Genomic DNA, 24,553 nt, shown 5'->3' with positions numbered 1-24,553 from the left:
AATTTCAGTGTAAGGAGACTTATAGGTTTGCACTAAGGAGGGGCAACACCCCAAAACATGAGTCTGCAAATTGAGACTCTGGTTTGACTTTTATCCTAAGTCATATAACAAGGTTCGTTAAAGTGTCGATATTGACTTTTAGAATTGCTATAATAGTTGACACTAGAGTTCAAGTCCTCTTTCTTTCTGAGGAGGCAATTTTCATATTTCATTTCCTAGGGGAGCATTGCATTGTCTACAATTTTTGCCTAGATTTATCATTTAAATCAATAAATAAATATTTGACTTTATTTTTGTAGTCCTTAATTCTCAAAATAAACACAGCCATAAGTGCAAGAACAGTACGTTTGCATACTTACCTAGAAGACTGAAGGTTTTTTGAGTCTCCATCATATCTCTTCTGTCATCAACTCCTTCAATAACTATACAATCTCCCATATTTGTATAGTTAAAGTTCTCTGCATTCACTAAGAATGAGAAAAAAGCATGAAAGAGCTCCTTCTTTATGTACACTGTACATGTTCATAGCAAGTCAAAGTCGTTGTTGGACATACTTAGGTGAAGGCCTTTGAACTCCGGCTGAGAGGCAGATGCGCAGAGCTGATAAAATATATGATAATTTCTTTCATTTTCTGACTACAATAAAAAAAAAAGAACAAAAATATAGCATAGAGGGTAAAAAATATGTTTGGTGCTTTTTTTTCAGTTATTGTTTGTATTACTCAGTGATTTGTTTGACTCACCTGAAATACAACTCTGGATTTTTCAAGGAGATAAGTTCTCAGGTTTGCACCAATTATCTGGTACCTCCTGTCAAAGCTAATTTCTGTATATTTCCCAAAACGACTGCTGTTATCATTTCTGGTGGTTTTCGCATTTCCAATAGCCTAAAAATATCAGAATAAGAACATTGTATTAGCCAGTACAAGATAGGGACATTTCCTCTCGTTCATGCACAGGCACATTTTTATTTCTTTTCGTACATGTGGTTTTCTTCAGAGTTCCAAAACGTTTTCAAGTTGGGCCAATCATATAATTTTTGTGTTTTTCTTCGTGATATGTGGGGCCTAATTTTTATATTCTTCATTTATTTATGTTTTATATCCAAAAAGGATCACTAATAGTGATGAGCGAATATACTCGTTACTTGAGATTTCCGGAGCACGCTCGGGTGTCCTCTGAGTATTTTCTAGTGCTCGGAGATTTACGGTAGTTTTTTTCACGGCAGCTGGATGATTTACAGCTACTAGCCAGCTTGATTACATGTGGAGATTCGCTAGCAACCAGGCAAACCCCACATGTACTTATGCTGGCTAACAGATGTAAATCATTCAGCTGCGGCGATGAGATCTAAATCTCCGAGCACTAAAAAAATACTCGGAGGACCCCCGAGCGTGCTCGGGAAATCTCGAGTAACAAGTATATTCGCTCATCACTAATCACTAACATACATTTTAAATGGTATTCTGCTTTCCGTAACAATTATTTTTATATATTTGCCTGATTTTTATTTTACAGGGTGGGGATTGAATCAATGTTTTGGACTGGGATTGGCTTTCTTTTATGTTATTTTTTCCTGCTCCTTTAAATATATATATTTTTTTCATTTATTTCACACATTCTGCCCTCCATTTGGTCATAACACACCTATGGAGAAAGAAGATCATTTGAACATTTAAATAATTTCGTAGTATATCTTATTGTCGCTGTAAGTGGCACTGACATACTAGCCTCAGGTACAGAAGAAAGTCAGCCTCCTAGATGCACAACAGAGTTGATCTGGGTCTGTTAGGACCAAGCCGCTCCTGCTCCCTCCTGTCAGCGCTTCCTAATCTGTATACACAGCGCCCCTTGTGCACTGTGTGTATAGGCAGAGACGGGAATGAACCAACTCTGCATTCTGTATTGGGAGTCAGGCTGCTGGCTCCCCGCTCCTGTAGCTTCATGATCTCTGTGCAGCTGCTTACTATGCAATGATGTTTTAGAACGTCATTGTAAATTAATATGCGGACAACCTGGATGTTTAAAGTCTATTTATGGTACAAAAGCAGTTCGGAATAACAATTTTCATACAGAAAAAAACATATTCTATTGCACATAAAATTTAGAAATAACGAATTGTCATATTAGATAGCATGCTACTGTGCCTATCAGTATAGGGCCAAGCACTGTCTCTTTTCATGGAGATAGATTGAGATCTCCTATTCTGTCCCCTGACACCCCAGGAGGAAACACGTCGGGACAATGTACAAGGGACTCCTGAAACGATATCTTATATCCCATATTTATTATGGGGATTTTTTTATATTAACCTAGACTGTTGGAATTTTGTTTTGATATTACACCTGGTACTATTTATACCTCAGCGTGTTGCCATTGTGGATGGGTGAGATATATGGCACTACCAGATATGGTGACATCTCTGGTACTGGTACCTGGTGGATATACCTTTGAGGCCACATGTTTTTCGTGGGAACTAGTGATGAGCGAGTATGCTCATTAATCGAGTTTCTCCGAGCATGCTCGGGTGGTATCGAAGTATTTCAGCATGCTCGGACATTTAGTTTATGTTGAGGCAGCTGCATGATTTGCGACTGCTAGACAGGTTGAATATATGTGGGGATTCCCTAAAAACAGGCTGAAATACTCGGAGATCACCAGAGCATGCTCGGAGAAACTCGAGTAAAGAGCACACTCGCTCATCACTAGTGGGAACATCTGAGATCTCTATGGATGGTGAGACTCCTAAATTAGGACCACTATATTGCTGACTTGCACTGTATTATACTCCCTCCTTTTGATGCCACACTGTTGGGTAGGGACGGTGCTTCGCGGCAAGTATGTATTGGGGGCATTCAACGCTCTATTTGCCCTTGTTATGCTGTGACATTGAAAGCTTTTTTGAAAGATGGTATATTATATGAAAAAATACTTAAGAGTATGTGCATTTAACGCTAAGTACCCTAACCAAGGGGAAATACACATTAGTGACCATCTGGTACTGCATTACTGGAGACCCTTTTGGATCCTCGAGTCTACCACATAGGACTAAGTGCTTCTGAGAAAACTCCATACACATATAATATATGCCTACATTTTGCAGACAGACTGTCCGCACAAGGATGCCTAACAGACCTAGTTAGGGACCTTGGTGCATTCTCACTACTGCATATTTGTTTCCCACTGTCTAGCTATGTAATATTTTCACTTTGTGCTAGAGTGCAATAGGGTGATTAGGGATATCGACGATGAGCGGGGGAGCCACGGAGTACATATTAGGGTGCCAATCTCTGCTGTAAGGAAGGGAAATATCCTTAGGGAAAGGTAGGGATCTACTAGGTCTACATAACTACCTCTTAGAAATATTCCGGTGATCCTGGTTACCATGAAATACAGCCTGGTGCTGTCTGTACTGTGGCCTGTATGTTTATAGATAAATAAATAAAAGTTAATTTTTAGGGATCATCTATTTCTGATAGTTGTATTAATAGGGCCAATTATGCCTGCAGTGCATATATTTGTTAGTCTACAGTACAGACCAAAGGTTTTGACACACCTTATTTAAAGATTTTTCTGTATTTTCATGACTATGAAAATTGTACATTCACACTAAAGGCATCAAAACTATGAAATAACACATGTGGAATCATATACTTAACACATGTCAAGAGAATGCCAAGTGTGTGCAAAGCAGTCATCAAAGCAAAAGGTGGCTACTTTGAAGAACCTAGAATATAAGACATAAATTCAGTTGTTTCACATTTTTTTGTTATGTATATAATTCCACATGTGTTAATTCTTAGTTTTGATGCCTTCAATGTGAATGTACAATTTTCATAGTCATGAAAATACAGAAAAATCTTTAAATGAGAAGGTGTGTCAAAACTTTTGGTCTGTACTGTATGAACACATGGAGGTTTTTTTTTTAGGAATTTTTGGAATCAGTCCACTTCAAAATTCTTCTAAAATTTGTTTAAAAAAATCCTTGAAAGACATACTATTCATTTCTATTCTAACACCACCTAGCTGTTCATATTTTCAGTGTTTTGTGCATGTCACTTTCTGAAGCTGGTTTACACTTGAAAACTCACTGTTTCTGAACACCCTAATAAAATTATGTGTGCACATGGCCTTCTATGCTATAGTCACAGCCCCCCGAGGAAGCCTACGCGAAAAATGCGTTGGGGCTGCCAGTAACAAACCCCATATGGAGACTATGGGTAAGACCCTTATTGTAATTGTCTGCAGTCACATTTACTGCTTGATCACCGATGTTCCTTCTACTTGTGATTCCTAATGGTAGCCTCTGAATGATCACTACTGAGTTCAGACTTTGGACATGTATACTGCCCTATTGTGGCTTTAGACATTTGAGGCACATTGTGAATTTACATTGGGATTGGGCACGAATGATATGAAACACTGGTACTTTACATGTAATTCTGCTACTCTTACTGGTATCCCATCCACTTTACATTTGTGGGTCGGTGTGCTTTTTGCACTTTTTTTCCGCACTATTCATTCTTGTCATTTTCATTGCACTTGTATCTATACATTGTTGATTTAAATCATGTGTTTAATAAAATTGGTTACTTTTTATCCTTTGGGCCTTCCCTCTTTTTTTCCTTTTTGTGCTTATGTGATCCTATGGGAAGTGGAGCCGCATATTCATGACTGTAATCGGCGGCCCCACGTGACCGCTCATACAGGACGCTGCGAGGGAGCCGGGTGAGTATTTTATTAACAGTGGGGGGGCGCACAGGGGGTGGGAGGGGGGTGGGGACAGGGATCTTTATTTTAAACACGAAAAAAAAAAGAAGGATTTTTCATATCTTCTAGCCAGCGAATGCTGCTGGAGAGAAGATATGAATGGCGGCTTCAGCACCACGTGGGGGGGACAGCGCTTACTGTAGTGCTGTCTCCTGCACGGCACACGGACTGCACACGGACAGCGTCCGTGTACGGTACGTGTTTTTACACGGACCCATTGACTTTAATGGGTCCGTGTAATCCGTGCGCTCCCACGAACACTGACATGTCTCCGTGTTTTGTACACGGACACACGGTCCGTGAAAACACGCTGACATGTGCAGAGACACATTGATTTCAATGTGTCTACGTGTGTCAGTGTCTCCGGTACGTGAGGAAACGGTCACCTCACGTACCGGAGCCACTGACGTGTGAAACCGGCCGGATCTTGTTTTCATAGCCTGAGGCCGGGATCACACACAGCCAGATACTGCTGAGTCTCACAGGTTAAAACCAAGCTCTGGCACCGGCACTCCAGAGCAGAGCGTGCGGTTGCATAGCAATACATGGAGCCGCACGCTCCGCTCCGGAGTGCCGGCGCCAGAGCTTGATTTTAACCTGCGAGGCTCAGCCATATCTCGCTGTAGTGTGACTCCGGCCTTAGAGTGAGTGCACACATTCAGTATTTGAGCCAGAAAAATCTCCTGAAAATCTGCTGCATATTGATACCGATGTGTTGGCATGAAAAACGCAGCATAAAATATATACATTTTTTATGTGTGTTTGATAGTGTTAAGCGATACTTTCCGATATCCAGAAGTATCGGTATCGGATTGGATCGGCCGATATTCAAAAAATATCGGCTATCACCGATACCGATACCAATGCAAGTCAATGGGACACAGATATCGGAATGTAAATAAGCCCTTTCTGTCCCTCTACATCATGTTCCGGAGGGGGGAAGAATGTGGGCGGTGCGTGGGCGGACACTGTGCATGTCTGTGTGTGCGGGCGGGGTCTGTGCGGGCCTGCCGGGGATCTGTGCGTGCCTGCCGAGTGTCTCTGCGGGCCTGCCGGAGCTCTGTGCGGCGTGCCGAGGCTCTGTGCGGCGTGGCGGGGATCTGTGCGGGGCCCTGTGCATGTGTGCCGGGCTCTGTGCGGCGTGCCGGGGCTCTGTGCGGTGTGCCAGGGCTCTGTGCGGCGTGCCGGGGCTCTGTGCGGCGTGCCGGGGCTCTGTGCGGCATGCCGGGGCTCTGTGCGGCATGCAGGGCTCTGTGCATGTGTGCTGGGGCTCTGTGCGGCGTGCCGGGCTCTGTGCGTGTGTGCCGGGCCTCTGCGCGGTGTGCCGGGGCTCTGTGCGGGGCTCTGTGTGGCGTGCTGGGGCTCTGTGCGGCGTGCCGGGGCTCTGTGCCTGTGTGCAGGCATCGTCCGATGAGACTACAAGTGCCATCGGACGATGCCTACTACAGTGACAGTGATTGACACATTAGCCAATGATGGGACAGTAGTAGTCCCATCATCCGGCTAATGTGTTGAATGAAAAAAAACAAAAAACATATACTACATACATACTTCATACATGCTACATACATACTACATACATACTGCATACAGTACATTCATACATTACATACAATACATACATACAGACATACAGTACATTAAACATAGAGTTTATACTCACCATTACTTGTCACTTTGTTCCCCGAAGCCAGTGTCATCTGTAAAAAAAATATGAAAATAACAAACAACCAATATACTCCCTGTCCGCAGAAATCCACGAGAGAGGTTACCTTAGGACAAAGTCTCACTTTATGGCAATTGCTGCGTGGGAAAATTTCTCATACAGCAATGTCAAAAGTGAGACTAGGGACTATTTTTTTACAGCGGCGGAGGAATACAGTGCAGAAGGATACCTTCCTCCCGTCATTATGTTCCTGGAGCCCCTAGAGAGCGGTCACAACAGCTGATGCTGCCGTTCTCCACGGGAGATCGTCTTGGGACACTCATGGATTTCTGCGGACAGGGAGTATATTGGTTGTTTGCTATTTTAATCTTTTTTACAGATGACACTGGCTTCGGGGATCAAAGTGACAAGTAATGGTGAGTATGAACTCTATGTTTAATGTACTGTATGTCTGTATGTATTGTATGTAATGTATGAATGTATTGTATGTAGTATGTATTATTTTTTTTTTTTACATTCAACACATTAGCCGGATGATGGGACTACTACTCTCCCATCATTGGCTAATGTGTCAATCACTGTCACTGTTGCAGGCATGCCTGCACAGACCCCCGGCAGCCCGCAGAGAGCCCCGGCAAGCCCGCACAGAGCCCCGGCAAGCCCGCACACAGCCCCCGCAAGCCGCACAGAGCCCCCGCAAGCCCGCACAGAGCCCCGGCAAGCCCGCACAGAGCCCCCACAAGCCGCACAGAGCCCCCACAAGCCGCACAGAGCCCCGGCAAGCCTGCACAGAGCCCCGGCAAGCCTGCACAGAGCCCCGGCAAGCCCGCACAGAGCCCCGGCAAGCGCGCCCACAGCGCCCGTAAGCCGCACAGAGCCCCGGCAGGCACGCACAGACCCCCCACGGTCACACACACACACGGTCTCCGCCCACGCACTTCCCACACTCAATTATAGTGCATCATTGCACTATGGGAACTTCCGATTCCGGTATCCGATATCGTAAAAATATCGGAACTCAGTATCGGAATTCCGATACAGCGAATATCGGCCGATACCCGATATTTGCAGTATCGGAATGCTCAACACTAGTGTTTGACGCATTTTTCCCATTCATTAGCATGGATGAAATCTGCAGCAAAAATGCTTCAAGAATTGACATGCTGCAAATATCAATCTGCTGCAAATCTGCAAGGGAAAATTAAGCAACGTCTGCATGGGATTTCAGGAATCACATGCACTTTGCTGGTACTAGGAAATCCTTCAGGATTTGTGACATATCTGCTAAAAAAAAAAATAGAAGAAAAACACAACAAAACTGCAACGTGTAAACAGACCTTTAAACATTTTTTTTTTTAAGAAGTACAAGCACTAATGGTTTCTATAGGGAACCAGACTCAGGTTCCTCAGCCTCCTGAACAAAAATTATGCTTAGTAATGTAGTGATTTTGGAACAGAAAAATGCACTAGAGATAAAAAGCAAAAAAAAATGGACATTACCAAAACATTAAAAGAAATATAATTTGTTCTGACCAAACTTTTATTGTTGTGATCTGAAGAGGGATGCCTAATCTTCAACATTTACCTCTGTTATTGGATTGGACGCCAGCACCCTATCCTCCACATTGGCTTTGCTGCTTGATTTACTGACTGTAGCAAAGTAGCGCATGGCATATCTCGCAGACACTGTCTTCCCAGCTCCAGACTCTCCGCTCACAATGATTGACTGATTCTTATTGTTCCTGTTGTTGGAGAAAATCCATGAACAATAACCCTACATGATGAACAATGTCCTGCAAAAGCTAAGACGTCTAAAAGATGCCATATTTCAGTCTCTTTAGCAGTGTGCATAAAGATATAAATGATAGATCCTGAATGATTTCCAAATCTATGCCAGAAGAAAATCGGAGAAGAATTTTAAAAATACATCAAAGATTCACATGTGCAACACTTTTCTGAAGGTAAAAAGTCACAAATTATGGAACAGGTCATATTTGCACAATTAAATGTGCCGATTTTACCACTTGAAAAATGTCACATAAAGTGGACAGAAGTAATGTCTATACAGTGCTGCAGTATATGATGGCGCTATGTAAGTAGTATAAATTAATAGCATAAACAAGTGTATCCAGGAGGGTTTTTTTTTTTATTAGGTTGACAATTTTCTGGATACTGATGATAAATGTAGTGTGAATCAGTGCCAGCTTATAGCAGTCGTACATCTGAATTTTTTGAATAAGGATAGCCAATAGTGATGAGCGAATATACTTGGTACTCGAGATTTCCCGAGCATGCTCAGCGGACCTCCAAGTTTTGTAAGTGCTCGGAGATTTAGTTTTTATTACTGCAGCTGAATGATTTACATCTGTTAGCCAGCATAAGTACATGTGGGGGTTGCCTGGTTGCTAGGGAATCCCCACATGTAATCAAGCTGGCTAATAGATGTAAATCATTCAGCTGCGGCGCTGAAAACTAAATCTCCGAGCACTAAAAAATACTCGGAGGACACCCGAGCGTGCTCGGGAAATCTCGAGTACCGAGTATATTCGCTCATCACTAATAGCCAAAGAATTATGGCGTCACAGTAAATTTCCACTTTAAGTGGTAATGTTACACTGACCTTGAACGGATCGCTAAAAAAAAATAAATTAGTAATCAAGCCCAAAATATTAAAATAACATTTTTTTACATCAGTCATTTAGAAAAATATAGTATATGACTGTAAATTGCATTTGTGATATTAAAAAGTAATAAATTAACTATTCCCATAAAGTCTTAAATTAGTATTATAATAAAAACATTTTAGTTGACCTAAAGAAGAACTCCCGCCAAATATGTTATTGCCTAAACTGGTGTAAATGTAACTGTAGTATAGTGTAAGCGTTTTACTATACTTCTTCAGTCTCCAGCACTGCTCCCATCCTTTTCTGGGTTAAATGAAGACTATTATGACTTGCCGACTGACATTGTGCTCTGTGTGTGAGCCAGACCACTCTTTTACAATGTAATCCTTTGGAGCCTTGTTGAACGATCCGTAGACTTACATTGTAATAGCTCCATCTGGCTCACATGTAGGTGGTCAGCTCCTGTCAAGAACTGAATTACACTGTGACTTTGAGAGACAATACTCTCTTCTGATTTGTGTTCACTTGGACTAGTCGTTTTCCCCACTGTAGCTTGCTGTCTGTTGGTTTGAACAAGAAGCAGGAAGTGTCTGTTCAGGAAGTGAAGAGGAGACTTGTGCCTGGGTGAGAGAGACAGTACAATAAGTGTGTCCTGACACTGAGAGACTGGTAAATGAACTAATGGCTTCAAGGGTGAATATAGTGCCCAGTTACATCAGGATCGATCACGAGGACTGCGTTAGAAGGAAAGAGTTGCATCGCACAGCCAAAGTAGTTCTCACTGAGGACATGTAACATGAACATTGAAAGTGGTAACGAGATTTGCCTGGACCCGAGAAAAGACTGATCCATTGAACTGAAGAGCTCAGAACAACAAACTATCAGGCTTTCTCCTAAGCGCTACAGAACTGTGAGTGGTGTGTCACTGGTGTTCAACTGTGTAGGGTGCAGAGCAGGCTTCTGCAGCTAGGTGCTGTAGCAGAGTGGCCCGATTATTGGAAGTCAGGTAGGAAGTTAGAAGAGAGCAGTTTGTAGAAACTGTTTATATTTTTTGTATTGAACTTTGTCTTGCCATAGCTGAGCACAGCTTGCTTGACAGGCTCCAGCTATCTCTCGTGGCATCTATTATTACCATTATCATAACAAGAACCGTCTTATTTTCCAACATTTAATCCTCTGTCTTTCAATAAAGCTGATGTTTTGTTTCTGCCTCCTCATCTACTGTACCATATTTGAGTCCTGCCCGGTGGTGTCATTCAGTCACCCCTACAAGTGACCCTGCTCGCAGCACCATTTAAAGGGGGGTACAGGGCCAGTTGCTATGGGTTGGAAAGGAGCTCTCTTTGCCCTGAAACCCCTCTTCTAAATAGGAATGAGACACGAGTTTGATGTGCTACTGAATTCTTTCTGCACTCACTTGTAGTTCGGGAGTTTGTTACCTCCCTGTCAGTAGAACCGGATTCAGCTGCACACATGACAGGAGACCTTAGGTCAGCTTAAACAGCTTCGATTTTACTGTGCAATTCGGATACATGTGGTTGAGGCACACAGAGTGAGACATAATCCCCTCCAGATGATGTTCCCTTTGAACAGTGTACTATCAGCCCTTTACTCCATTCTGTCCGACCTGCACCCTGCCTCAACAGCTCCTGTTGGTACCAGGGACTTTCTATTCGACATAACAGCTTCCCTGGGACCCACCATCTTTCCCTCTAACTGGGACCTGACAGGCATCTTCCTCACGGGGGGGAACAGAGATATGGAACCCAAGCCTCTTTTCAGCCTTAGGCTCAAGACTGCCCTGGGATCTGCACGAAACTTAAGATGTGTCCTCATAATGTTTGAAGACTTGACACTGATAGAACCACATCATTTCTGATGCATCAATGCCTTGAAACCAGTCAAACACTGCCACTGTTGAGTACTTCCTCTGACTGAGCTCTCCTCCAGGAGCGCCTGACTTTCAACTTGACTCTCAACCTGACTGACTAGAGCAGGAAGTGGGCTAAATCCAAGCTTTTAACTATATACTACCCTGAGTGATGCAAACTATATTCCTAAGCCTTGTAATAGTTCCTTTAGCAGAGACACCTCTTCAATCCCTGGGAACGGCCTTGAGGTAAAGCATCCAGGAACTCCAAGACACAAACCTGCCATAAGAATAAAATGCAAAACTTTATAAAAACATGTAACCATAAAACATTCATATACCTCATTGTTCACATTAAGTTTTCTCGACCTGACGTCTTCTTCTACATCCCTACACACACATAGAGTACAGTGTGAGCTGGCAAGTTGGAATAATCGTCAAAGGACCGAGAAGAGGACAGGAGCGGTGCTGGAGACCGAGGAAGTATATTACCTCACTTATCCTTTATTACATATACATTTACATAGGTTTATCAATAAAAAGTTTGGTGGGAGGACTGCTTCTTTAATGTAACACTCTAGACAGTAATCATTAACTGTTACATCTAGTGTATTGCTTGGACAAAATATAAGAATCGTCTCTTTTCTGTATGTTATATTCTTATTCCATGAAGAAATTCCTTAGGACCTGTATTAGGTATAACACAGAGCATCAGTTATGCCAGGAAATTTCCTTTAAACCTATAGCCATCTTGAAAGTTTAGGGGAAAGTCTGAGTACAACAACTGAACTGATTGCTTGTACATTTTATAAACATAAAGGTAAAGTATTTGCCCACATAAAACACATCAAAGGGGTCGTCTTCTCATTCATCTTCCCAGTGGATGGACATGAATCCAGGAGATTAAAAAGGATTCCACAGGTGAACAACCGGCTACGTAGATGGTGACGTGAGCAACGGTTTTGTTGACCATGGAGTGAATTACCTGTATGACGGACTACTTGCTAGAGATGAGTTACATCTTACAAAAACAGGAAAACACATAAATGGTAGATGCCATGCTACACTCATCAGGAGAGCTTTAAAATAGAGTAATATGGTATGGGAAATATACGGCTAGGAAAAAAATATGCAGCTATAAAAAATTTTCAGAACCCTGCTATTAGAATTGTAAATAAAGAACAAAAACAACAAACTCTGAATGAAAATAGAGGGGGAGGAGAAACTGACTACAAACTTAAATGTGTCTATACAAATGCACAGAGTGTGGAAAATAAACAAGGAGAATTGGAGCAGCTAACACAGGAAGAGAGATATGATGTCATAGGTATAATTGAAACTTGGTGGGATGATACACATGATTGGAATACAAACCTTGAAGACTACAACTTATTTATTAGAAACAGGATAAAGCAGACGGGAGGAGGTACTGCATTGTATATTCGGAAAATGTATATCTCCACAGAAATCCAAGCTTCAGAGACTGGTAGTTCTGTAGAAACTATTTGGGCAATAATACAAGGAGAGAAGAACAGAAAAGACACTATTACAGGTGTTGGACCTAATTCTTACCAACAGGGAGGAAGTGGTTTAGCAAGTAAAGGTGGCTGGGAACTTAGGAGGTGGCAATCATGCTATCCTCGATGGATTAGAAAAGGAGGAAGACCTGTGAGGACTCATACTTTAAAGTTGAACTTCAGAAAGGCAGATTTTAATTGATTCAAAAAGAGGGTAGGAAAGGTCCAATAACTAGATGTTCTAAATGACAAAAATGTCCAAGAAGGATGGGAGATTTTGCTGAATTAAATTCTTACTGCACAATCTGTAGCAACCCCGATAAAAGGAAGAATTGGAAGCAGTTTAAGAGACCAGGATAGACAAACTCAGAACTTAATCACTTGATAAAAAGGAAAAAAGAAATGTATATCAAATGGAAAGAGAGGGGCATATCTAAAAAAGAAAATAATGCTCTCTGCAGGGAATGAAGGACAAGCGTTAGAAGACCTAAAGCCAGGAAGTGAGTGTCACGATCCATGTTTGGATCTGTGGCAGATCTGGTTTTCCTCTGATTAAAACTTTTTTTCCTTTCTGGTCATCGGGGGTTAATGCAGTTTTTTCCCCCAGGTGGCCGCTGGTGTTATTGCATTGTTTTGCTGCTGGGTCAGCTGATGTTGGTGGTGACCACTCCCATTATCCTTCATAAGGTCACCTGGTGCATCAGCTGACTGTTGGTTATACAGGTCCTTCTGGAGATCAACCAAGCAGGTGCAAGGAGTTTTCTGAGTGCAGTGGTTCTTCTGTTGAATATTCATACCTGGTGAATTCCTCTGCTGCACTGTGCATTGCAGCAGAGAAAGCTAAGTGTTGTTTGCTTATACCTTGCTTGTCTAAACTTTCCCTTTGTGTTCTATTAGTGCAGCGGTGGGACCAGTGCTCTCACTAGCCAATTCCCTACCCAGGGATAGGTGCAGGGCGAGCGAGGGCTAAGGTATCCTGCTTGGCGACAGGTTGAAAGAACCTGTATAGGGACGTCAGGAAGTTTAGGGCACACCCTCAGGAGAGTGCAGGAGTTGTCCATTTCCCCGTTCCCTATCTCAGGGCCCACCATTGTTATTGTGTCCCCGGTGTTCCCTTGTGAGTTCCGCCGTTTTGTGACCGACCACCCGTTGGGTCGTGTCACGCTTGGACAGTCACTTCGTGGCATAACCAAATGTCCCATTTTTTTCTAGCGAGCCATGGCTCAAATGCAGGCCTTTGCCCAATTGCTACAGACCCTCACCGAGGAGTGTAAGGTGCTGCGTGGTGAGGTGGTGCTGCAGCAATTGTTGGGGTTATGGGCCTCGGCTCAGGTACAGGCTCAACCAGAACCCAAGATATCTCTCCCAGACACGTTCTCTGGAGGGAGAGATACATTTTTCGTTTTTAAGGAAGCCTGCAAGTTATACTTCAGGCTCCGCCCTCGCTCAACAGGGAGTGGGGAACAATCCGACCTATGACGCCTATGTGGCGTCATGGAAAGATCGCGTCCCTGCAGATCAGGTGAAAGGGTTAACTCCAATTACACTCTATCTGCAGGGACAGGGGGAGTAGTACGATCGCTCTGATTGTCTGTTGAAAGTGAAACTGCCAATCAGAGCGATTTGTAATATTTCACCTAAAAAACTGGTGAAATATTACAATCCAGCCATGGCCGATGCTGCAATATCATCGGCCATGGCTGGAAACACCACCGATCGCCTCCCCAGCCCTCCAATTTATGTTCCGCTCCCCTCCGCCGTCCAGTCCGCTCCCCCGTCCTCCTGACCGCTCCCCCCGTGCTCCGATGCCAACCCCCCAGTCCTCCAATCCACCCCCCATGCTCAGATCTCTCCCCCCCCCCTTATACTTACCGAGCCTCCCGATGTCCGTCCGTCCGTCTTCTCCCTGGGCGCCGCCATCTTCCAAAAAGGCGGGCGCATCCACAGTGCGCCCGCCGAATCTGCCGGCCGGCAGATTCGTTCCAGGTATATTTTGATCACTGTGATCAAAATAAAAAAAAATAGTAAATGACCCCCCCCCCTTTATCACCCCCATAGGTAGGGCCAATAATAAAATTAAGAAAATATATATTTTTTCTTTTTCCACTAGGGTTAGGGTTAGAACTAGGGTTAGGGCTAGGGTTAGAGTTAGGGCTAGGGTTAGGGTATTTGCACACGGTGCGGATTTGGCTGCGGATCCACAGCGGATTGGCCGCGGATCCGCAGCGGATTCGCCGCTGCGAATTCGTAGCAGTTTTCCATCAGGTTTACAGTACCATGTAAACCTATGGAAAACCAAATCCGCTGTGCCCATGGTGTGGAAAATACCGTGCGGAAACGCTGCGTTGTATTTTCCGCAGCATGTCAATTTTGTGCGGATTCCACAGCGTTTTACACCAGTTCCTCAAAACGAATCCGCAGGTGAAATCCGCACAAAAAACACTGGAAATCCGCTGTAAATCCGCAGGTAAAACGCAGTACCTTTTACCTGCGGATTTTTCAAAAATTGTGCGGAAAAATCTCACACGAATCCGCAACGTGGGCACATATCCTTAGGGTTAGGGTTGGAATTAGGGCTAGGGTTGGAAATAGGGTTAAGATTAGGCTTGTGGTTAGGGTTATGGATAGGGTTAGGGGTGTGTTGGGGTTAAAGTTGTGGTTAGGGTTGGGATTAGGGTTGGGATTAGGGTTACGAATGTGTTGGGGTTAGGATTGTGGTTAGGGGTGTGTTGGGGTTAGGGTTGTGATTAGGGTTATGGCTACAGTTGGGATAAGGGTTAGGGGTGTGTTGGGGTTAGTGTTGAAGTTAGAATTGAGGGGTTTCCACTGTTTAGGCACATCAGGGGTCTCCAAACGCAACATGGCGCCACCATTGATTCCAGCCAATCTTGCGTTCAAAAAGTCAAATGGTGCTCCCTCCCTTCCGAGCCCCGACGTGCGCCCAAACAGTGGTTTACCCCCACATTTGGGGTACCAGCGTACTCAGGACAAACTGGGCAACAACTATTGGGGTCCAATTTCTCCTGTTACCCTTACAAAAATAAAAAATTGCTTGCTAAATCATAATTTTTGAGGAAAGAAAAATAATTTTTTATTTTCACGGCTCTGCGTTATAAACTTCTGTGAAGCACTTGGGGGTTGAAAGTGCTCACCACATATCTAGATAAGTTCCTTGAGGGGTCTAGTTTCCAATATGGGGTCACTTGTGGGGGGTGTCTACTGTTTAGGCACATCAGGGGCTATGCAAATGCAACGTGACGCCCGCAAACCATTCCATCAAAGTCTGCATTTCAAAACGTCACTACTTCCCTTCCGAGCCCCGACGTGTGCCCAAACAGTGGTTTACCCCCACATACAGTTAGGTCCATATATATTTGGACAGAGACAATATTTTTCTAATTTTGGTTATAGACATTACCACAATGAATTTTAAACAAAACAATTCAGATGCAGTTGAAGTTCAGACTTTCAGCTTTCATTTGAGGGTATGCACATTAAAATTGGATGAAGGGTTTAGGAGTTTCAGCTCCTTAACATGTGCAACCCTGTTTTTAAAGGGACCAAAATTAATTGGACAATTGACTCCAAGGCTATTTCATGGACAGGTGTGGGGAATCCCTTTGTTATGCCATTCTCAATTAAGCAGATAAAAGGCCTGGAGTTGATTTGAGGTGTGGTGCTTGCATTTGGAAGGTTTTGCTGTGAAGTAAACATGCGGTCAAAGGAGCTCTCCATGTAGGTGAAACAAGCCATCCTTAAGCTGCGAAAACAGAAAAAACCCATCCGAGAAATTTCGACAATGTTAGGAGTGGCAAAATCTACAATTTGGTACATTCTGAGAAAGAAAGAAAGCACTGGTGAACTCATCAATGCAAAAAGACTTGGGTGCCCACGGAAGACAACAGTGGTGGATGATCGCAGAATAATCTCCATGGTGAAGAGAAACCCTTTCACAACAGCCAACCAAGTGAACAACACTCTCCAGGAGGTAGGCGTATCAATATCCAAATCTACCATAAAGAGAAGACTGCATGAAAGTAAATACAGAGGGTTCACTGCACGGTGCAAGCCACTCATAAGCATCAAGAATAAAAAGGCTAGACTGGACTTTGCTAAAAAAAAATCTAAACAAGCCAGCACAGTTCTGGAATAACATTCTTTGGACAGATGAAACCAAGATCAACCTCTACCAGAATGATGGAAAGAGAAAAGTATGGCGAAGGCGTGGTGCAGCTCATGATCCAAAGCATACCACATCATCTGTAAAACACGGCGGAGGCAGTGTGATCGCTTGGGCATGCATGGCTTCCAGTGGCACTGGGTCACTAGTGTTTATTGATGATGTGACACAGGACAGAAGCAGCCGAATGAATTCTGAGGTATTCAGAAACATACTGTGTGCTCAGATCCAGCCAAATGCAGCAAAACTGATTGGTCGTCGTTTCATACTACAGATGGACAATGACCCAAAACATAAAGCCAAAGCAACCCAGGAGTTTATTAAAGCAAAGAAGTGGAATATTCTTGAATGGCCTAGTCAGTCACCTGATCTCAACCCAATTGAGCATGCATTTCACTTGTTAAAGACTAAACATCAGACAGAAAGGCCCACAAACAAACAACAACTGAAAACTACAGCAGTGTAGGCCTGGCAGAGCATCAAAAAGGAGGAAACACAGCGTCTGGTGATGTCCATGAGTTCAAGACTTCAGGCAGTCATTGCCAACAAAGGGTTTTCAACCAAGTACTAAAAATTAACATTTTATTTAAAATTATTGAATCTGTCCAATTACTTTTGGCCCCTTTAAAAACAGGGTGGCACATATTAAGGAGCTGAAACTCCTAAACCCTTCATCCAGTTTTAATGTGGATACCCTCAAATGAAAGCTGAAAGTCTGAACTTCAACTGCATCTGAATTGTTTTGTTTAAAATTCATTGTGGTAATGTCTATAACCAAAATTAGAAAAATATTGTCTCTGTCCAAATATATATGGACCTAACTGTATGGAGTATCAGCGTACTCACGACAAACTGGGCAACAAATATTGGGGTCCAATTTCTCCTGTTACCCTTGTGAAAATAAAAAATTGCAGGCTAAAAAATCTTTTTTGAGGAAAGAAAAATGATTTTTTATTTTCACGGCTCTGCGTTGTAAGCGTCTGTGAAGCACTTGGGGGTTCAAAGTGCTCACCACATATCTAGATAAGTTCCTTGAGAGGTCTAGTTTCCAAAATGGGGTCACACGTGGGAGCTCCAATGTTTAGGCACACAGGGCCTTTCCAAACGCGACATGGTGTCCGCTAACGTTTGGAGCTAATTTTTCATTCAAAAAGTCAAATGGCACTCCTTCCCTTCCGAGCCCTGCCGTGTGCCCAAACAGTGGTTTACCCCCACATGTGAGGTATCAGTGTACCCAGGAGAAATTGCCCAATAAATTTTAAGATCCATTTTATCCTGTTGCCCATGTGGAAATGAACAAATTGAGGCTAAATGAAATTTTTAGTAAAAAAAAAAAAAAGTACTTTTTCATTTTTACTGATCAATTTGTGAAGCACCTGGGGGTTCAAAGTGTTCACTCATGCATCTAGATAAGTTCCTTGGGGGGTCTAGTTTCGAAAATGGGGTCACATGTGGGGGAGCTCCAATGTTTAGGCACACAGGGGCTCTCCAAACACGACATGGTGTCCGCTAACGATTGGAGCTAATTTTTCATTCAAAAGTCAAATGGCGCTCCTTCCCTTCCGAGCCTTGCCGTGTGCACAAACAGTGGTTTGTGACCACATATGAGGTATCGGTGTACTCAGGAGGAATTGTCCAACACATTTTAGGATCCATTTTATCCTGTTGCCCATGTAAAAATAAAAAAATTGAGGCTAAAATAAATTTATTGTGAAAAAAAGGACTTTTTCATTTTTACGGATCAATTTGTGAAGCACCTGGGGGTTCAAAGTGCTCACTATGCATCTAGATAAGCTCCTTGGGGGTCTAGTTTCCAAAATGGGGTCACTTGTGGGGAAGCTCCAATGTTTAGGCACACGGCGGCTCTCCAAACGCGACATGGTGTCCGCTAAAGATTGGAGCCAATTTTTCATTGAAAAAGTCAAATGGCGCTCCTTCCCTTCAGAGCCCTGTCGTGCGCCCAGACAGTGGTTCCCCCCCACATATGAGGTATCAAGACACATTGTACAATAACGTTTGGGGTCCAGTTTCTCTTTTTACTCTTGGGAAAATAAAAAAATTGTTGCTAAAACATCATTTTTGTGACTAAAAAGTTAAATGTTCATTTTTTCCTTCCATGATGTTTCTGCTGCTGTGAAGTACCTGAAGGGTTAATAAACTTGTTGAATGTGGTTTTGAGTACCTTGAGGGGTGCAGTTTTTAGAATGGTGTCACTTTTGGGTATTTTCAGCCATACAGACCCCTCAAACTGACTTCAAATGTGAGGTGGTCCCTAAAAAAAATGGTTTTGTAAATTTCGTTGTAAAAATGAGAAATCGCTGGTCAAATTTTAACCCTCATAACTTCCTAGCAAAAAAAAAAATTGTTTCCAAAATTGTGCTGATGTAAAGTAGACATGTGGGAAATGTTATTTATAAACTACTTTGTGTCACATAACTCTCTGGTTTAACAGAATAAAAATTCAAAATTTGAAAATTGCGAAATTTTAAAAATTTTAGCCAAATTTCCATTTTTTTCACAAATAAACGCAAAAATTATTGACCTAAATTTACCACTAACATGAAGCCCAATATGTCATGAAAAAACAATCTCAGAACCGGTAGGATCCGTTGAAGTGTTCCCGAGGACACTGGTCAGAATTGCAAAAAACGGCCAGGTCATTAAGGTCAAAATAGGCTGGATCATGAAGGGGTTAATGACCAGGCCAATTTTTACAATTCTGACCACTGTCCCTTTATGAGATTATAACTCTGGAACGCTTCAACGGATCCCGGTGATTCTGACACTGTTTTGTTGTGACATATTGTACTTCATGATAGTGGTAAAATTTCTTTGATATTACCTGCGTTTATTTGTGGAAAAAAAATGGAAATTTGGCGAAAATTTTGAAAATTTCGCAATTTTCCAACTTATTTTTATGCAATTAAATCACAGAGATATATCACACAAAACACTTAAAGGGAAGGTGCCATTAAAAAAAATTTTTTTCCAGCAATTGAAAAAATGTAAAGAATTAATGTTCACATTTTCTTAAAAAACATTTATCATTTGTTTATAATTTAGTAAAATATGAAAAATAATTTGAAAAGGTTTTGCATGGGCGGAGTCTGCTGACATGGGTGATGTCTCCTCTCCTCCCCTTCTCAGTGTTTGCTAAGTGATAAGAGAGGATGATATTCAGGAACCCAGTGAGCAGCCATTTTGTTGGTGATTGCAAAGTTATACTGACAAGTAGACAGTCACCGAGGATGGCAGGCAGCAAAGATTCTGGGAGGTATAAGGTGGAGGGAGCAGGGTGACAGCAGCGCAGAGTATTTCAGGAGCGCAGTGTGCTGGTCTATAGGGGGCCCCCTGTTTGGTGCGCGGAGCAGCCAGGGATTGTACATAGAGCGCTGTCTTTTCTACACATGGATGGACCTTCTCCTCAGAAATCCAGCAAACATTTCTGCGGATTGATGGCCTGTTCTGATCCAGACATTACATGCAAACCCCATTCCCCTCCTCAGATCCTGTCCTGGCGATGTGTGAAAGCGAGGCGACAGGCGCAGTCCGGGGTGACACTGGGGGAAAATGTAGCCATATAGTAATGATAAAAATGAGACCCCTCTCTTCAGCTGCCTCACCAGCCCTTCCATGACTGCACCTAACTGGAGGTCATGCTGCCCCCTCTATTACCCCAGACCCGTGTGCAGGTGCTCAGCTAGAACCACCCTAGAATGGGTCCCCTTTTTGAAGATAATACTGCCATAGTGTTCTCACATAATACCGCCATAGTGTTCTCACATAATGCCACCATATAGATCACACATAATGCCGCCATATAGATCACACAGTGCCACCATATAGATCACACATAATACCGCCATATAGATCACACATAATGCCGCCTCATACATCTCACATAATACCGCCATATAGATCACACATAATACCACCACATACGTCTCAGATAATACCGCCACATAATACTACCATATAGATCACACATAATACCACCACATACGTCTCAGATAATACTGCCACATAATACCACCATATAGATCACACATAATACCACCACATACGTCTCAGATAATACCGCCACATACGTCTCACATAATACCGCCACATAGAACACACACAATACCGCCATATAATTTTCACATAATACCGCCACATATCACACATAATCCCACAATCTAGTTCTCATATACCGTCGTATAGCTTTTACATGATTCCACAATACTGATAAAAATAATACCGCCATATAGATCACATATAATACAGCCATAGATCACACATAATGCCATAATACAGCATGACCGCAGCTGCTCCTGTTATTGCACGCACTGAGCTGTGTGTGCAATGGGGAAAGACATGCAAGGGGGAGAAGACTGCATAGGAGAGGATTAGATACACAGCTCAGCAGACAGTATCACACAGGATAGGATTAGATACAGGGCTCAGTAGTCAGTATCACACAGGATAGATTTAGATACACAGCTCAGCAGACAGTATCACACAGGATAGGATTAGATACACGGCTCTGCAGACAGTATCACACAGGATAGGATTAGATACACAGCTCAGCAGACAGTATCACACAGGATAGGATTAGATACACGGCTTAGCAGTCAGTATCACACAGGAGAGAATTAGATGCACAGCTCAGCAGTCAGTATCCCACAGGAGAGAATTAGATACACAGGGCGGCAGTCAGTATCACACAGGATAGGATTAGATGCATGGTTCAGCAGACAGTATCATACAGCAGAGAATTAGATACACAGCTCAGCAGTCAGTATCCCACAGGATAGGATTAGATACAGGGCTCAGCAGACAGTATCACACAGGATAGGATTAGATACACGGCTCAGCAGTCAGTATCACACAGGAAAGAATTAGACACACGGCCGGCAGACAGTATCACACAGCAGAGGATTACATACATGGTTCAGCAGTCAGTATCACACAGTATAGTAATAGATACACCACGGTCTGTTGTCCTTGATCAGTGGCTGCAGTGAGAGGAAGAGGCGGGGCAGCAGAGAGAGACTCTCCCCCTCCCCCGTGTTACCTCTGCAGCTCCTGATAAGAGGACATCAGACCGCAGCACTTCTGCCTCTCTAAGGTTTCTAAGGGTATGTTCACACGTTCAGGATTTCCATCCTTTTTTTTTCCTGACTGTTTTTTAAAAAACTGCAGCTCTTGGCAGAAAACGCAGGTCCTTTTTTTGGTCCTTTTTTGGTCCGTTTTTGATGCGTTTTTTGATGCGTTTTTTGATGCGTTTTTTTGATGCAGTTTTCTAGCCAGAGTCTGTGTGTTTTCTAGGAATTTTTTTAGGGTTAAAATGGCTGAAAATACCCTAACCCTAACCCTACCCCTAACCCTACCCCTAACCCTAACCCTACCCCTAACCCTACCCCTAACCCTAACCCTACCCCTAACCCTACCCCTAACCCTACCCCTACCCCTATTCTAACCTTAGTGAAAAAAAAAAAAAAAAAATTCTTTATTTTTTTTATTGTCCCTACCTATGGGGGTGACAAAGGGGGGGGGGTGTCATTTACTATTTTTTTATTTTGATCACTGAGATAGGTTATATCTCAGTGATCAAAATGCACTTTGGAACGAATCTGCCGGCCGGCAGATTCGGCGGGCGCACTGCGCATGCGCCCGCCATTTTGCAAGATGGCGGCGCCCAGGGAGAAGACGGCCGGACGGACACCGGGACGCCGGGTGAGTATAAGGGGGGGAGATTAGGGCACGGGGGGGGGCATCGGAGCACTGGGGGGGGCATCGGAGCACTGGGGGGGGGCATCGGAGCACGGGGGGGCGGGATCGGAGCACGGGGGGGGCAGCCACACTCCGCCCACGCACTTCCGCCCGCTCCCCGCACTTCCTGCTGCAGCGGTTCTGCACATCAAATCGCAGTAAAACCCGCAGATATATTTTTGATCTGCGGGTTTTACTGCGGTTTGGACCTCACAATGGAGGTCTATGGGTGCAGAACCGCTGCGGCTCCGGAAAAAGAATTGACATGCTCCTTCTTTTTTCCGGGAGCTATTCAGCGCGTCTTTTTTTTAACAATTTCCGGACCATGTGCACAGTGTGTCCTGTTTTCCATAGGGTACAGTGTACTGTACCCTGCATGGAAAACAGCTGCGGAACCGCAGCGGCAAAACCGCCGCGGTTCCGCGGTAAAAAACGCACTGTGTGAACATGGCCTAAAGATTGCAGGCAGCAGAGAAGAGGACAGGGAACGGCCGCTGACAGTGTGAAGGGGAGACAGATGGAGCTGCCCCTCCAACAGCACAGCTCTCAGTCACAGTGGAGCTCACAGGTACACTCCACTGTGGGCTGAAGAAAGATGGAGCTGATCTCCTGCCTCTGCTGTGAAGTGGGGCTCAGGGAAGCGCGCAGGGAGGGGGCTCATGTTTGATCGCAGTGTGCCGGGGGTTAATGTGCCGGGGGCGGTCCGTGACCGCTCCTGGCACATTGTGCCGGATGTCAGCTGCGATAGTCAGCTGACACCCGTCCGCGATCGGCCACGCTCCCCCCGTGAGCGCGGCCGATCGCTATGACGTACTATCCCGTCGGTGGTCATACGGGCCCACCCCACCTCGAAAGGGATAGTACGTCAAGATGTCAGAAAGGGGTTAAAATATGGAAAACTGCTGACAAGGCAAAAATTACATCATTTGGATGGAAGCTACCATGTAGTCGCTGGACGCGTTTCGAGCACAAACGGCGCTCTTAGACTTCAGCATGACAGATCTGGTTTTCCTCTGATTAAAACCTTTTTTCCTTTCTGGTCATCGTGGGTTAATGCAGTTTTTCCCCCAGGTGGCCGCTGGTGTTATTGCATTGTTGTGCTGCTGGGTCAGCTGATGTCGGTGGTGACCACTCCCACCATCCTTCATAAGGTCACCTGGTGCATCAGCTGACTGTTTGTTATACAGGAGGTCCTTTAGGAGATCAACCAAGCAGGTGGAAGGAGTCTTCTGAGTGCAGTGGTTTTTCTGCTGAAGTGCATTGCAGCAGAGAAAGTTAAGTGTTGTTTGCTTATACCTTGTTTGTCTAAACTTTTCCCTTTAGTGCAGCGGTAGGACCAGTGCTCTCACTAGCCAATTCCCTACCCAGGGATAGGTTTGGCGAGCGAGGGCCAAGGTATCCTGCTCGGCGACAGGTTGAAAGAACCTGAATAGGGATGTCAGGAAATGTAGGGCACATCCTTAGGAGAGTGCAGGAGGTGTCCATTTCCCCTTTCCCAATCGCAGGGCCCACCGTTGTTATTGTGACCCCGGTGTTCCCTTGTGAGTTCCGCCATTTTCTGACCGACCACCCATTGGGTCGTGTCACTCTTGGACAGTCACTTTGTGACAGTGAGGTTTGCAAGATAGTCCAAAAGAAATAAAAAAGGATATTGGGGGTATGTGAAAAGCAAACAAAAATCAAAGATGTCATAGGATTATTACAGGATGAAAAGGGTGAAGTGGTCAAAGATGATGTTGAGAATGTCAAACTTTTAAATTCCTATTTTGCATCTGTATTCTCTAAGAAAGCAATTGTAACATCAACTGACCTTCACGGTTCCATTGAAGGAATAAAAGAATGCACACGATCTATAAACAGTGGGATGGTGAGGGAACTAAAATCTCCTGATCCAGGTGACTTACATCCTAGGGTACTGAAAAAGTTAGCAGAGATACCGTATATACTCGAGTATAAGCCGACCCCCCTAATTTTGCCACAAAAAACTGGGAATACTTATTGACTTGAGTATAAGCCTAGGGTGGAAATGCAGCATTTACCAGTGAATTTCAAAAATAAAAATAGATCATTATTTCCCCATAGCTGTGCCATATAGTGCTCTGCACCGTTCATTATTTCCCCATAGCTGTGCCATATAGTGCTCTGCACCGTTCATTATTTCCCCATAGCTGT

General features: G+C 43.8%; 1 protein-coding gene across 1 annotated transcript in view; it reads right to left on the bottom strand.

Moving 5' to 3' along the window:
• MYO5C (myosin VC) overlaps window positions 1-24,553 on the bottom strand; it is a 337,314-nt gene that overhangs the window by 210,692 nt on the left and 102,069 nt on the right. The window contains exons 5-8 of the mRNA XM_069765981.1: window positions 8,022-8,178; window positions 744-887; window positions 555-636; window positions 360-467 (exon numbers count right to left, since the gene is read on the bottom strand). Coding sequence (XP_069622082.1) covers window positions 360-467; window positions 555-636; window positions 744-887; window positions 8,022-8,178 — 491 coding nt within the window. The remainder of the gene's footprint in view (window positions 1-359; window positions 468-554; window positions 637-743; window positions 888-8,021; window positions 8,179-24,553) is intronic.

This window comes from Ranitomeya imitator, chromosome 4, assembly GCF_032444005.1.
Source record: "Ranitomeya imitator isolate aRanImi1 chromosome 4, aRanImi1.pri, whole genome shotgun sequence".
NCBI lineage: Eukaryota > Metazoa > Chordata > Amphibia > Anura > Dendrobatidae > Ranitomeya > Ranitomeya imitator.
Note: the sequence above shows the minus strand (reverse complement) of the source record. Positions and strands in the feature narration are given on the sequence as shown.